Consider the following 13,460-nt stretch of genomic DNA (forward strand, 5'->3'; position numbering starts at 1 on the left):
GTGTCTCACTAAAATGACACCTACTTTAATCACTTCCCATTAAACAATAGTGTGTGTGTATTAGGGAGAGTTATACTGGTAGCAGTGTAAGATTAGGTCCCACAATATGGTCCAATGAGAATGCAAAACATGTTTTGTTATAACATTGCACCCTACTATTTTCAAAGTATATTGCTGGATGATGCTATGAAGGTCAAATTCAATTATATCCACTACTCAAATGTAATCAATTTTAGATTCATGGGCTTTTGGCATTTGTGTTTGGATCATGTATTTGATTTTTGTGGTAAGAATATACTCTTTACCAGTGAAAAGGCACTAACAGTCATTTTGGAAAATATCACTAAAAAGGGACAAATTAATTTACCCAGAATTCAGCACAGGATTAGTCTATTTGCCTTGACCAATAAACTAAGCCAATTAGGAGATCATGCATAAAGATACAGATATTTAGGCATATATGTCTATGTATGTTTTGCTTTTACTCCTCAGATTAAATTTTGAACAAAACATAGCAAGATAAAATAAGATGCTCAGACTTAAGTATGTCCTAGTTCAAAAGTAACTGGAAAAGCCCCTTTACCTAACACCCCTTAAGGGCAGAAGGCTTGTTTCCTCTGCAGCAGTCAGACAGAGAGCACATACTCACAAGAGATGAAGCCTGGACTGTCTTCTTTCCTAGGCAGTTCTTAAGAATTTGTCAAGTCATGTGCCAAAGCTCAGCACCTTCACTGCTGGCAGGAGGACCTCATGAGCAAAGTTTCAGGTTTCCCACTACATGTCACTGACTTTTAGCCATCAGCACATTGGTTTTCTATCTAATGGCTCCTCCATTTAGCTGCTTTCCTCATTAAGCCCTATTAGCATATCCAAAGACTGTTGGGAAATTATTATTTAAAATATTGTGGCCTGAAGGTAGACATGTGTATCATTATCTTCATACCCCCAGTGCCTAGGGTTTATGAAACAGAGTGAAACCGAGAAGCTAACAAGTCATACACACACACACACACACACACACACGCGCACACACACACACACTGCTGCATGCTTTACTAGGCCGTGTGAGCACTTTTTAAATGTATTTGTCCTTAAGATAGTAGTCACAGCTAAGTAGAGTAATCTTAAGATTGAACATAAAAGAGCAAGCAAACATTATATTTGCTTGATGGTAGACATTAATTAGTAGACAGGCATTAGTCACCACAGATATACATTTACTTCTTAGATTCATGCGTTCACTTGGTTTATACTTAGAACATTTACCATTCAAGTCAATTTTGCACCTCAGAGTTTAAACCCTGGGCATAATAAGATTGGCTTTTATGGATATGGAGAGAAGCACATACTCTAACTTCCTTTCATAGGTCCAAATAAGTTATAAATTACTTCCATCTACAGTTTTGTATAGAGGCCACAAGAGATCCAACACTCAAAATCATACTGCAACATAAAAACCAAATGAAATCAGAAGGTGCCAACTTGCTTTTAAGCAGAGATTCAAACAGCATAGAGACTGACAAAAGCACAATATATAATATCAGCAATAACATATATGCATATATATTTATATACAACTCTCCCTCAGTGGAACCACAAATCATTCTTTCCACACAGACAATAGTAAAATGTTTTTAATAAAACCCTTATCATAATGAAATAGTTTTGTAAGCTGCAGGAGTTTAGTGCCAATAATAAATGCTGTGTTATTAATGGGGTTAGTTATTTCACTATATTTAATACTATGTAAAGTGGAATGTTTAGTCATTTGTGAGAAAGATCCTGCTACTCACTTCTTGGTATGCACTCATTTGTATCTGGCTCCTGATCTGCTTTCTCATCTACTCAGGAGGGCAACATTGAGAATAAATACCATTTTAACAGAAAGATTAGAGAGACATGAAAGTAAAGCTCAAATGTCAGTTTCACAACTGAGACAGCAGAATACATCTGACAGGTTTTCATCTTGATTTCATTCATTCCTCAGTGTGACTCTTCTTCATTAGCCTCTTTAAGGTCTCCTGTTCAACTAAAAATCTGGGATCCAACACAGGAGATATGGAGCATCCTTCCTGTAATTCACTAGACCACAGCATGGAAAATGGGAAGGAGCACTGAACTAGGAGTAATGAAGCTGAGATTCTATTTCCTGCCCTCCCAATGACTGACTAGCTATAGGATCTTAGAAAAGTCACTTAATTTCTCTGAGTTTTTCTTATCAGCAAAATGAAGATAAAAATCCTGCCCCATCAACTTCAGTGAGGTGGTTGTAAATATAAAAAGAGAAAGATAAAACTATTACATAAAAGTAAAGAATGACCTTTAAGGAGCTCTGTTGCTGCATTTATATGGGAAAGTTCAGTGAGTACACATTTTTATGATTATAGTGAGGGCAATTTAACAACAAACAAACAAAATCCAGCATGCAAATACAAATTATACATTTGCATAAATTCTTCACTATAAAAATCAGACTCATTTCTGTCTCTCCCTCAACCAAGGCACCATTATACTATTCATCTTATAACAAAGCCAAGTAATACCTGATCTATTGACAAGTTTCAAGATCTTCTGGCTCCATTATATTCAGAATCAACTTCACCCTCTGTCTATATTTAGTTATTTATATAAGCAGAGGCAAGATTTCCCACCCTTGTTCTGGGACTCTTTCCTTTGAACTTAAGATTTTACCAGTTGTGCCCAGAGAGATCTAAATGCTGGGACTTGAGAATCAAACAGAAGAATAACTTAACCCAGGAATTCACTCCACTATTCCTGCCTTTACAACGAGTTCTGCAAGTCAGAGTAGCAAAAATCAGCTCATATCCAAAGAAATACAATTTTCTATTTATAGAAATCCTTGCTTCACAAGGGTCTCTGATGAGATCCTCATGACAGTATCAGCAGCAGAAGCCTTAAGAATACAAACTATATTAAATGTACCAAATGAGAACTGTTTTATAGTAACTTAGGTACTATTCACCACATAGTAGCAAATGACGTTCTTCTATTTACCCAACAGCTGTGTCCCAGAGACTGCCCAAAGCACCCCAGAAGTTAATACACAGACAGACATGCAAATACATAAAGATATTTACCATCTTCAGCACTACGCACTAATTCTTCTGGCTGATTATCTACTTTTGCTTGATCTGTTCAGAAGAAATTAACAAATGGTTAATATGGCTGACCCTTGGAGAGAAAAGAACAATGAGATTGTCCCTGGAAGCCCCCGGAGTTGGAAGCAATTAGTCAAGATGCAATGAGGGGTGCAACCAAGATGTCTTCCCCAAAATACTTTCTCTTTAGATTAGCTACTTGAGCCAGTGCCATAGCGGGAGCTCCCATTTCAGCCCGGATGCAGCTCACATCACTGCTGCACACAGACTCCCAAGGGTTAGAGGGTTAGTTCAGAGCAAGCAATCGGCCAGCAGCAGGAGAAAGCACGGGGCTGCAACAGCCTCTCTATTCTTCTGTAAAGGGTATGATGCTAGCCATGACTAACACCTTCCCAAACCCATGGTCATTAACAAATATTTGTGTGTGTGCATCATCATTCGCGTATGCCTCTGGGAGGTTTGCCTGGGAAGTCAACTGAAGAGATGTAACTGGGGACCAGCTGCTAAGTGGAATCTTGGCAGGCTAGTGTGAGAGTGGGTATCGGTATTTGGAAGGAAGCGTGCAGGAATACCCGTCAGCTGATGGTGATTTTTTTTTTAACCCTATACATTCCTGAGTACTTTAAAGCTGCACCATGGAAATAGCCCCATGTTTCACAGGCAAGAGGTTTGCTAAATTGGACAATTGTTCTGAGTTTTGTTTTGTTTTTTTCTTTTTCTCAGGGCCCATCACCAACATAAGGAAGAACAATCACGGCTGTCCAACAAAGGATTCGACTCGCCTTCTCTGGAAGCATTCAGGCGGATACGGGGGTTGGCCGCCTGTTGAGGCGGCTTTAGAGGGAATTCCTGCACTGGGGGGGAGGTTAAAATGGGTGATTTTTAAGATCCCTTCTAACCCTCAGATTCCAAGATCCTTGGGATAGTTAGGACTACATTCCAAATTGGGAATAGTCTTCAAATCCCTGGGAATCTGTGAATTTTAGGAAATGTTTGGTGGAGTGGCTTTTTTTCTTTTTTTCCTTCTTAAATTCTGACTTTTTATTCTTAATTACAAATGCACAAAAAATATTCTAAACATAACAATGGCCAATTATCAATCATATGAGTTTGGCAGTGGTTACCTTTTCACTTGATAATTTTTCTTATGACCATCTGAAATCCTAGAGGTGGATTTTAGCTTGAAAATAGCAAGAACAAAACCCCAAGAAGTCATGGTTTTAGTCCATTTGTCCAGCACACAACTCTCTTGATATATTATGCTTTCTGTTAGTACACAAGAAATCCTTCACCATTAAAGCAGCTGCCAGTGGGGAATAGTGTACCTAAAGTCTTCCACGTTAAGTAGTTTTGGGCTTATAGTTCCAGTATCTAAAAGAAATGTGAACAGAATAGAAGGGATAAAAGAGAAAGGAAAGTCCTTGAAGCCAGGGACTAATTCAACTCCGTATCATGCAAAATTCAATGGACATCCAACTCCGTCATATATAACGTGGTCCCTTCATAAATGTTCTTGATAATAGCCTGTTAATTTTGAGTCCCTGATCTTCTGTGTAATACTAAACAGGTCATTTCACATTTCTGAGCTTCATTTTCCTCATCTTTAAATTTGGATAACAATCATTCACCTCTCATAGGGTTGCTTGTGCTGGTTGAATGAGATAATACATGTAAAATTATTAGGTACATTTTGGCAAATTATATTCAATAAATGTTAGTTATGACTATTTTCACTAATCCTACTAGCTACCACAGTCCTTTCAAACTCAGCGTACTTGAGAAACACTTAAACTGGGATTCTTCAATTAAAGGAAACCTAGTGTTTTAGTAACCAAATGTAATATATTATTTTATAAGCAAAGTTCCAGCCACTTTAGGTTGAGCCTCTTCAGCGCACTTTGGAAAGGTTATTTTCATCTGTTAATGGCCTCCATTAGGGGTTGCAGTGCACAACAGCATGCAGTGAGGCTACAGGAGAGCACAGGCATTTTTAAGCTTAGATGGGGCATGAACAGTGAGGCGAACTTTATTCTCACTTGATGAATCTGATGAAATGTCTTCTAGACTTTTGGAAGGCATTTTCCTAGCGGCACTCCTTTCCAAAGTTTTCAAAACAGGACTGGGTTCTTCTTTTGAACCTGTTATAAAACAAAATCGATGAACACTGCACAATATCAAAAAAAACAACCCTCTAACATATGGACATAGAAATGGTAGGTTGAAAAGAGACATTATGCTATCAGTTTCTCTACTTTAAGAGGCACTTATTTCACAGAAGAAAATAAAATTTCTCCACTATTAATATGCTCTTAAAAATAATTTACTGGTCAAGAAATATTTGCAAATGTAAACCATATAGAAACAAGATTACCACATTAATAGAAATGTGATCTCTCAGTTGTTTACTCTTATTTTAGACATATGATTTGTCCTATGCCAGACATTGACTCTTCCCATTTAACATTCTAGCTTTTGAAGACAACCATGAAATACTTCTAGGAGCATTAATAAAATTAATTCAAAACCGTAGAAGGCAGGATTCAGATGTTTAACATCTGTGTATAATTGGGTACACATATTCTCCAGATATTCTCCAGATCGAAGGTTGTAGACTTTCTGGGTTTCATGATCTAGTATAATTTCCAATGAAATGTTAGGAAATAACACGGGAGGGAGGCCTCTATCATTTACTAATGCCATTATTTTATAAAAGGAATGGCTCCATCATGAATAAGCCTAAGTACTGACATTTATTACTGTTGTATTCTCAGTGCCTAGAACAGTGGCTGGAAATAAACACTTCAAAATATTTGCTGAATCAATGAGTGATTCGATAAAGGAATCCATCAATTTAAGAACCACTTCTCTAGACAATAATTTCCTGAAATACATTCCAGTTCTGCCTGGTACATTCCATGGCAAATGGATTCTAAGACTAATTAGATTTGGATGTTCTCTGTTCAAATTTGAAATGTTCCTTACTGCAGACCTTCTCTGTGCATAATGGCCCAGCATTTCCAAAAGTATTTGACTACTGAACCTTTAATTTTTCCCAAAGGAGCATATTGAGGTATGGCTTAGTTAAGAGCTCAGTCACAAGTCAAAGGTGTTAGCTGGCTCCCCAAAATTACAGTACCCTTATAGTAGGTTTCTCTTCATTTTTCACCCCACCCCTACTGCAGTTTGCTTTAAAATAGTAACTTGGGTTAGAGTATATAAACCTAAATTAAAATCATGACTATATCATTTTATACTTCTTAATTGGCTTGTAATTCTAAAATGTCTTCTCTGGACTCTGTTTAGGTAATTTTTTTTTTTTTTCTTTTTTGAGATGAAGTCTCACTCTGTAGTCCAGGCTAGAGTGCAGTGGTGTGATCTTGGCTCACTGCAAGCTCCGCCTCCTGGGTTCATGCTATTCTCCCGCCTCAGCCTCCCAAGTAGCTGGGACTACAGCCGCTGCCACCACGCCTGGCTAATTTTTTGTATTTTTTAGTAGAGATGGGGTTTCACTGTGTTAGCCAGGATGGTCTTGATCTCCTGACCTCATGATCTGCCCGCGTCGGCCTCCCAAAGTGCTGGGATTACAGGTGTGAGCCACCGTGCCCAGCCTAGGTGACTATTTAACATTGCTTTTTTAGATAGGCTTTTTACTACTCGGTCAATTATGCTGGGATACACATTAGATGATAGTCTCTTAACATAATTGCGAATTTGCAGGCGCGCCTCCTACTGTGGCTCAGTTTATGCTAGCAACTCATGGGAAGTTTAGTAAGAGCCTACTTCAACAAGTTTAATATGCTGGCTTTATTCCTGCATATGTCTGGTTTTAGAGACTGATACTTCAATTTCTTTTTTTTTATTAACAACAAAATTTGTTAGAGGGGCTTCAACTTGACTGAATAGGATTAAAGGTGGATTCTTTGGTCAGTGTTCAAGAAGAAACCCTATAGCTACTTAAAAAAGAATCCACACCTCCAAGTAAGCGACTCAGTAAAGCTTATCTATTTTCACTGGAACTAAAGGGAGCTAAACAAATGACAAATTCTACTAAACTACAAGGAAGGCAATCAAGAGCAGTTGTGTAACTTTGGTTAAAATGTCCCAGCCAGAAAACATTCTCTATCATTTCATCATTTTAATCAGGTAGCTTCTCATTCCTATTTGCTCTGGGGTTTCTCTGCTAAAATGTCCACAGGTTGATTAAATAGGAAACTGAGATAAGCCCTATGTTTTACAGCCTGGCCACCAAAACCAGTGCCCCCACATCCATGTAGATGAATGTGGAGATCGATTCAGATCATCAACTTAGCCAAGGCTGGAGCGAAAGAAATGTACCTGGCCAGGCAATGCCCTTAGGTGGCATCAGGTGAGTCATCTGGCCAAAGTCATACTCTAGAAAGGGAAGATTGTACAGATAATTGAAAATGAGAGGTAGAAAGTGGTAACAAAAACACCACAGCACAAGGTATCTGAGGGAAGGAAAGTTCCAGCCTTATATTTTGTCCCTGGTATTTAGCCACCACTGTGGTAAGATATTGCTCCTAAATGGGAAATTTGTGTCCATCTGTGGCACTTTCTTGCCACAAATCTTACTAGACTTCTATAAAGATTGCCAATTAAGGAAGAAATTCTAAATATTTCCAGGAGGAAAACTAGCTTAAATGTAGTAAAGATACTTTCTAAACACAAAAAGTTATTTAAAAAGTATTTTTTGAAACCTAAAAATTCTATAGGTAGATTAATGAAAAGTCAACTCAGACTCTGAAACAGCCTTATAGGAAAGCTGTTTTATGTAATGCTTTTGATTAAAAAATATAAATAATTTTTTTAATTAAAAAAGGCTCAGGAACACAGAAGTGGTAAGAAGAATTTAACACCATTTAAGAATATCAAATTAATCCCAATTTTAAAAAATCATCCTTTACATCAGCATTCCATAAAGCAGACTCATTGTGAGTTAAAATTTTTTAAATGCTCACTGGAAGGATTTCTCCAGCTCTCTGCATTAGAACTGGTATTTCCATCTGAAAACTTGGACTCAGAGAAACCTTCTTTTTCTTCCTCTTTCTCTTGTTTCTTATATGGCGATGCTAGAATCAATTCAACTTTACTTGTTTTTGTAGAGTTTTCTTTGTTCATCAGGAGAGGAATGGGTTGCCTATTTCTGGACACACTAATTGCTTCAGAAGCCCCTCCAAAGCCAGGTTCCTGAAAAGTCCCTTGTCGCCCTGCAACCCCACTTTCACTGTCCCTGTCCACTGGGGGGTTTACAGTGTTAATGGTCCCTATTTCACGAGCCACATAAAGTTGTGGGGTTCTAGGGATCTCAACTCCACTTTTGGAACCACAAAAATCTACCAATAAATCAGTCATATGTACGTCTCCTCCCAACTTTTTATTACATTGGTTGACTTGAGATTCCAAACCACTACTTTTAGCCTTCATTTCAGAGTTCTGTGAGGCTGCCCCGTAAAAATGGGGCACTGCCCCTAAGAACCTGGTCTGCTCTGACTGTGAGGACTCTTTCTTGTGCATTTCTTCTCTCACTGACACCTGCGACTGATAAGGAGGAGCTTCAGTTATTTCTTTAAGAAGTTTCTCAAAACCAGCATCAAAAGCACTCTCAGTTATTAATGGAGCCTCAGCCTTTTCTACTGTTTCTTTTAATTCCTCAGGATGGAATTCAGAAGTGGCTTGCCTGGGCTCCTTTGTACTACCTATTAACTTTGATGCAGAAAGATTCCCTGTATCGCTTTCATATTTTAAGGGGAAGGTTTCAGTTGCTTCCTTCAGTAGTTTTTCTAAGCCAGCACTGAATTCGAGGAACTCTGATTTGGGTTGAATAATTGTTTCCCTCACAATTTCTTCCACTTCCTGAGGTAGGCCTTTGCCATATTGAGCAACAGTGGAACCAAATGAGCTAAGTGTCTGGTCTGATAGAAACATTTGGGCAGCTAAATAAGATCCAAGTTCATGAGTTTTATCAGGAACTACATTGGAGGAATAAAAATCCTTCCTGTCTGGAACTATGGTGTCCATCATAGCCCATGGTGATATCACTCCTGGCGGATTTAGGGGGCTACCTAATGCCTGTACTGCTTCAGGAAATTCTGGGTTCACTTCTCCAGGACGTACTTCCCTTCCAGCTGGATAACTTAACCATACTTCTCTATGCAGCTTCTGTAATGCAGCATTTACATCATTCAACACAGGTCTGGGTGGAAGAACGACTTTCTCTACAGTCTCTGAAATTTCTGTTTGAGAAGGGTGTGCCCTAGCCTGGGGAACAAGATGAGCATCTTGGGGAAAAAGCATATCGTGGGGAGGGTTGGCCACATCCCCAAAAGAACCCTTTCTGGAAAGCTGGGAAGGTGGATCCAATGGATAAGAATCTTCTGCAGCCATCTGAATCAAATTCTCTGTGTTTAGCTGGCACTCACCACTTTCAGCTTTCTTGGGGAGAGCTGTATTTCCAAAAGTTTCATCTCTCTCTGGAAAAGGAGCTAGTATTTCTCTCTTATCAGCTGAAGTATTGTGACTCTGTTCTATCCCTTTTCCAAAAAATCTTCCTTCTTCCGGCTTAGAGTTGGTTCCAGTGATAACGGGCGCCAACTTGGTTTGCAAGGGAGAGGGTGAAGTTCCAGTTGCTTCCTTCAGGAGTTTGTCTAGACTAGCAGTCAAAGAGTTCCGTTTAACCTTTGGAGGAACTACTGTTTTGTCAACATGCTCATTAATGATCTTCTCAGGTCCTTTGACTTCTTCCTCAGTATCAGCAAAATCTGTTTTTTGACGCCATGTCCTATTTTCAGAAACACTTGGCTCAAGCACTTGTTTTCCATGAACTTTTCCACCAGAGGGTTGAATTGCTGGTGTTGAGGCTTCTGAAAGCAGTTTCTGCAAGCTGTCATTAAAAGTGTCTTTGTAGTCTTTAGACAAAACATTGGTTTTTACTATGGATTCTTGAATCTCTTGGTCTGAGTAATCCTTTTCTTCCTTAAACACTGGAGTAACAATCCCTTCCATATTCTTTTCCATGTTTTCCTTTGATGACTCATTTCCTCGCAACTGATGAGTATACTTTCTAAGCAGACTCAAAGGAAATGTGGTTTCATCTGGTAGCACCTGGAGTATGCCCTTTGAATTTAATTTCTCCATTTCCTCTCTTCCCATAACTTTTTTTGGGCTTAGAAGCACCTCTGCTTCATGAGTATTTTTACCTGATAATTTAATGTCACTTAATTCCTTGTGTTTCTGCCTATTAAAAGGTGCAGAATTTTTTTGGCTTGCTGTGGTAATATTCTTGTCATTATTCTTACTGTTTAAATTAGTTTCTAAGTCCCAAAACTTTCTCAAATTCTCAAACTGAGAGGGATTATAGACCTGTTCCACATTGGGTTCATCCATTCTTTCTTTTAGGGACATAACTTTAAAGTTGGCATTTGATTCACGAACTAGAGGTCTGTCTTTCTCCAAAGGAACATGTCGTTCACTCCCAACATTTGAGGGACGTTGCAGTGCTGGTAAAGTAAGGTTTCTTCTAGAAGGCAAACTGTCTGCCATTGGTGATCTTTTTATAGGCTCATTTTTCTTATTCTGAAACAGAGACACTTTATCTGATTCCTCAGCTGAAAGATAGTTTCTGGATGGATCTGATATTTGTGGCTTGGTCTCTTTAGATTTATTTGAGGAATAAGAATTGGAGAGCTGGGATGCTTGATCATCCTCATCTAGGACCACTCGTTTGGGAATGACCTGATTATATTCACTCTGGTCTGTAGATAAACTGTCCATAGATGATACACCCTGTGACTTCTGCACAGGCTGATATGCTTTAGCAGAAGGTTGTTCCTGGCTACATGAAGATGTGGGTTCTTTATGAGTTATCTTAGCAGCAGCTTTCTCTCCTTCCCAAAAGGATATTCTGTCACTCACTCTTTTGTATTTCTCTCTCTGCACTTGGTTCTTGGGAACCTCATCAGCTTCTTGCTGGAAATGGACCTCAGGCTTCTTCCAAGGAGAGCCGTTGTTGGCAATCCCAGGTGTTGAGTTAATATTCTCTGGCTCTAAGGAAGCTTTCAGGATATAGGTATTTCCTCCTTTGCTCTTTCTCTCTGCTTTCATGTTATCTTTCAAACCTGGTTCTTTGACAATTGTTGAAGAGTCAAAATTCACTTCTGAGTGTCCTCTATTTTCTTCATGAGCATGAAACTTGGGTTCTTCTTCACCCAAGTTGCCAATATTATTAGTGTTGCATGGAACTTGGTTTTCTGCATCAGATTCCTTGAGAATATTGTAGGAATAGTTCCTTTTTGGAGGAGATACCCCGTTCCCTTTTCCTATGCTTTTTGAATCTTGGCTATAGTCCATATTTTTGCTCCTTTGACTTGGGGTGCCATAGCTTTCAAATGGCAATATACATGGGCCTTCCTTTGGGGCACCTTGTTGGGACAAATTCATGAATTTGGATTTGATGTTCACATTAGCATCTTGGCAACTTTCAGAAACCAGCATATCTCCCTCTACTTGGAATGTTGAATCAGATCTCACAGGCTTCGATTCAATTTTGCTGGATGATAGGTTCTTCAAGCCATTTTCTTTTAAAGTAGTGTCATCTGTCACCAAGTCAATAGCAACCTGTGATTTTGAGTCTGTTTTTTCTTTGGACTCTATTCCTCGGGGATGTTGGAGGAATGACTTATTGTCATCTGAATAAGAACTTCGGTTAAACCAGTCTAGAACTTTAAATATGGAATCATCAGTTGACTTCTGTATCTCAGTGGCATATGGACTAGAACGTGAAGATATCTTAGCTTTTAGAGCCGGGACAGGCTTACCTTGCTGATGGTCTCTAGAACTGCCACCTGGCACCTGAGACGGCTCAGGCTCAACACAATGAGACAGTTCATCTGCAACATAGAAATACTTTTCTAAATAAGAAAAGAGCATGCTTAAAGAACGGTTAATCATTCACATCATCTTTATAAAAGCACTTTGTATTTGCACTTTCTATACCACTAGCTGTTTATAACAGCATTTTTCAGGGGTTAAAAATGTAAGTTGTCCTAATTAAGGTATTCTACCAAAGGTGCCCTATGATAGTAAAGGAAAGGAATTGTAGAAACCAGGAAGTACAGGGTACGGACCTAACTGAAAAATTTATTTGAAGTTCCTGGTTTATTTTAAAAATACATGTTAATTTTGCATTCTGTGTCATGTTACATTTTATTTTATTATTATTTATTGAGATGGAGTCTTACTCTGCTGCCTAGGCCAGACTGCAGTGGCAGGATCTCGGCTCACTGCAACCTCCTCCTCCCAGGTTCAAGCGATTCTTCTGCCTCAGCCTCCCAAATAACTGGGATTACCGACACGCACCACCAGTCCCAGCTAATTTTTGTATTTTTAGTAGAGACAGGGTTTCACCATATTGGCCAGGTTGGTCTCGAACTCCTGACCTCGTGATCCGCCCACCTCAGCCTCCCAAAGTGCTGGGATTACAGTCGTGAGCCACCACACTCAGCTCCATGTTACATTTTAAATGTTAATTTTCTCTTACTCTTAAATCTTTGTATAAAACTAACACTCCAGGAAGATACGCCATGCTGATTTTATGACTTCACCCATCCCCTGGCACGTATCATAAACCCTGGAGGAGGCCTAAATTCAGGTTTGAGAAGCACAGACTTAAGTGATTTCAGGAGTTAGAAAAAGAACTTTTAAATAAGACTAAACAAGGAATTTTATCCACAATATTTAAATGGGACAATGAGGATATTTCCATTCCTGGGCCTTATTCCTGATGTATTGAATGAGAAGAATTTCTGGAGATTGGGCACAGTAATCTTTACTAACAGCTATTCTAGTGACTGTTTTGCATACTGGAGTTTAAGAACTGTGTTTTCAAACCAACAAAGATCAAAAAGACAAAGAAGGGCATTACATAATGGTAAAGGAATCAACGCAACAAGGAGTGCTAACTATCCTAAATATATATGCATCCAATACAGGAGCACCCAGATTCATAAAGCAAGTTCTTAGAGACCTACAAAGAGACTTAGACTCCCACACAATAATAGTGGGAGACTTTAACACCCCACTGTGATACAGAAAATTAACAAGGATATTCAGGATTTGAACTAAGCTCTGGACCAAGTGGACCTAATAGACATCTACAGAACTCTCCACCCCAAATCAACAGAATACACATTCTTCTCAGCACCACATCACACTTATTCTAAAATTGACCACATAATTGGAAGTAAAACAGTCCTCAGCAAATGCAAAAGAATGGAAATCATAACAAATAGTCTCTCAGGCCACAGCGCAATCAAATTAGAACTC

At 38.8% G+C, this 13,460-nt stretch overlaps 1 protein-coding gene across 50 annotated transcripts in view; it reads right to left on the reverse strand.

The window, feature by feature from the left end:
- Window positions 1-13,460, reverse strand: part of SYTL2 (synaptotagmin like 2) — a 161,766-nt gene that overhangs the window by 22,076 nt on the left and 126,230 nt on the right. For 9 of the 50 annotated variants that reach the window (XM_015115365.3, XM_077964140.1, XM_015115366.3 and 6 more), the window contains 4 exons: window positions 11,954-12,025; window positions 5,156-5,257; window positions 3,099-3,152; window positions 1,794-1,841 (listed from right to left, as the gene is read on the reverse strand). In XM_015115365.3, coding sequence (XP_014970851.1) covers window positions 1,794-1,841; window positions 3,099-3,152; window positions 5,156-5,257; window positions 11,954-12,025 — 276 coding nt within the window. Of the gene's footprint in view, window positions 1-1,793; window positions 1,842-3,098; window positions 3,153-5,155; window positions 5,258-8,098; window positions 12,026-13,460 lie in introns of those variants that run through there. The other 41 variants (XM_077964145.1, XM_077964158.1, XM_028833885.2 and 38 more) reach the window with 12 other exon arrangements.

This window comes from Macaca mulatta, chromosome 14 (genome assembly GCF_049350105.2).
Source record: "Macaca mulatta isolate MMU2019108-1 chromosome 14, T2T-MMU8v2.0, whole genome shotgun sequence".
Taxonomy (NCBI): domain Eukaryota; kingdom Metazoa; phylum Chordata; class Mammalia; order Primates; family Cercopithecidae; genus Macaca; species Macaca mulatta.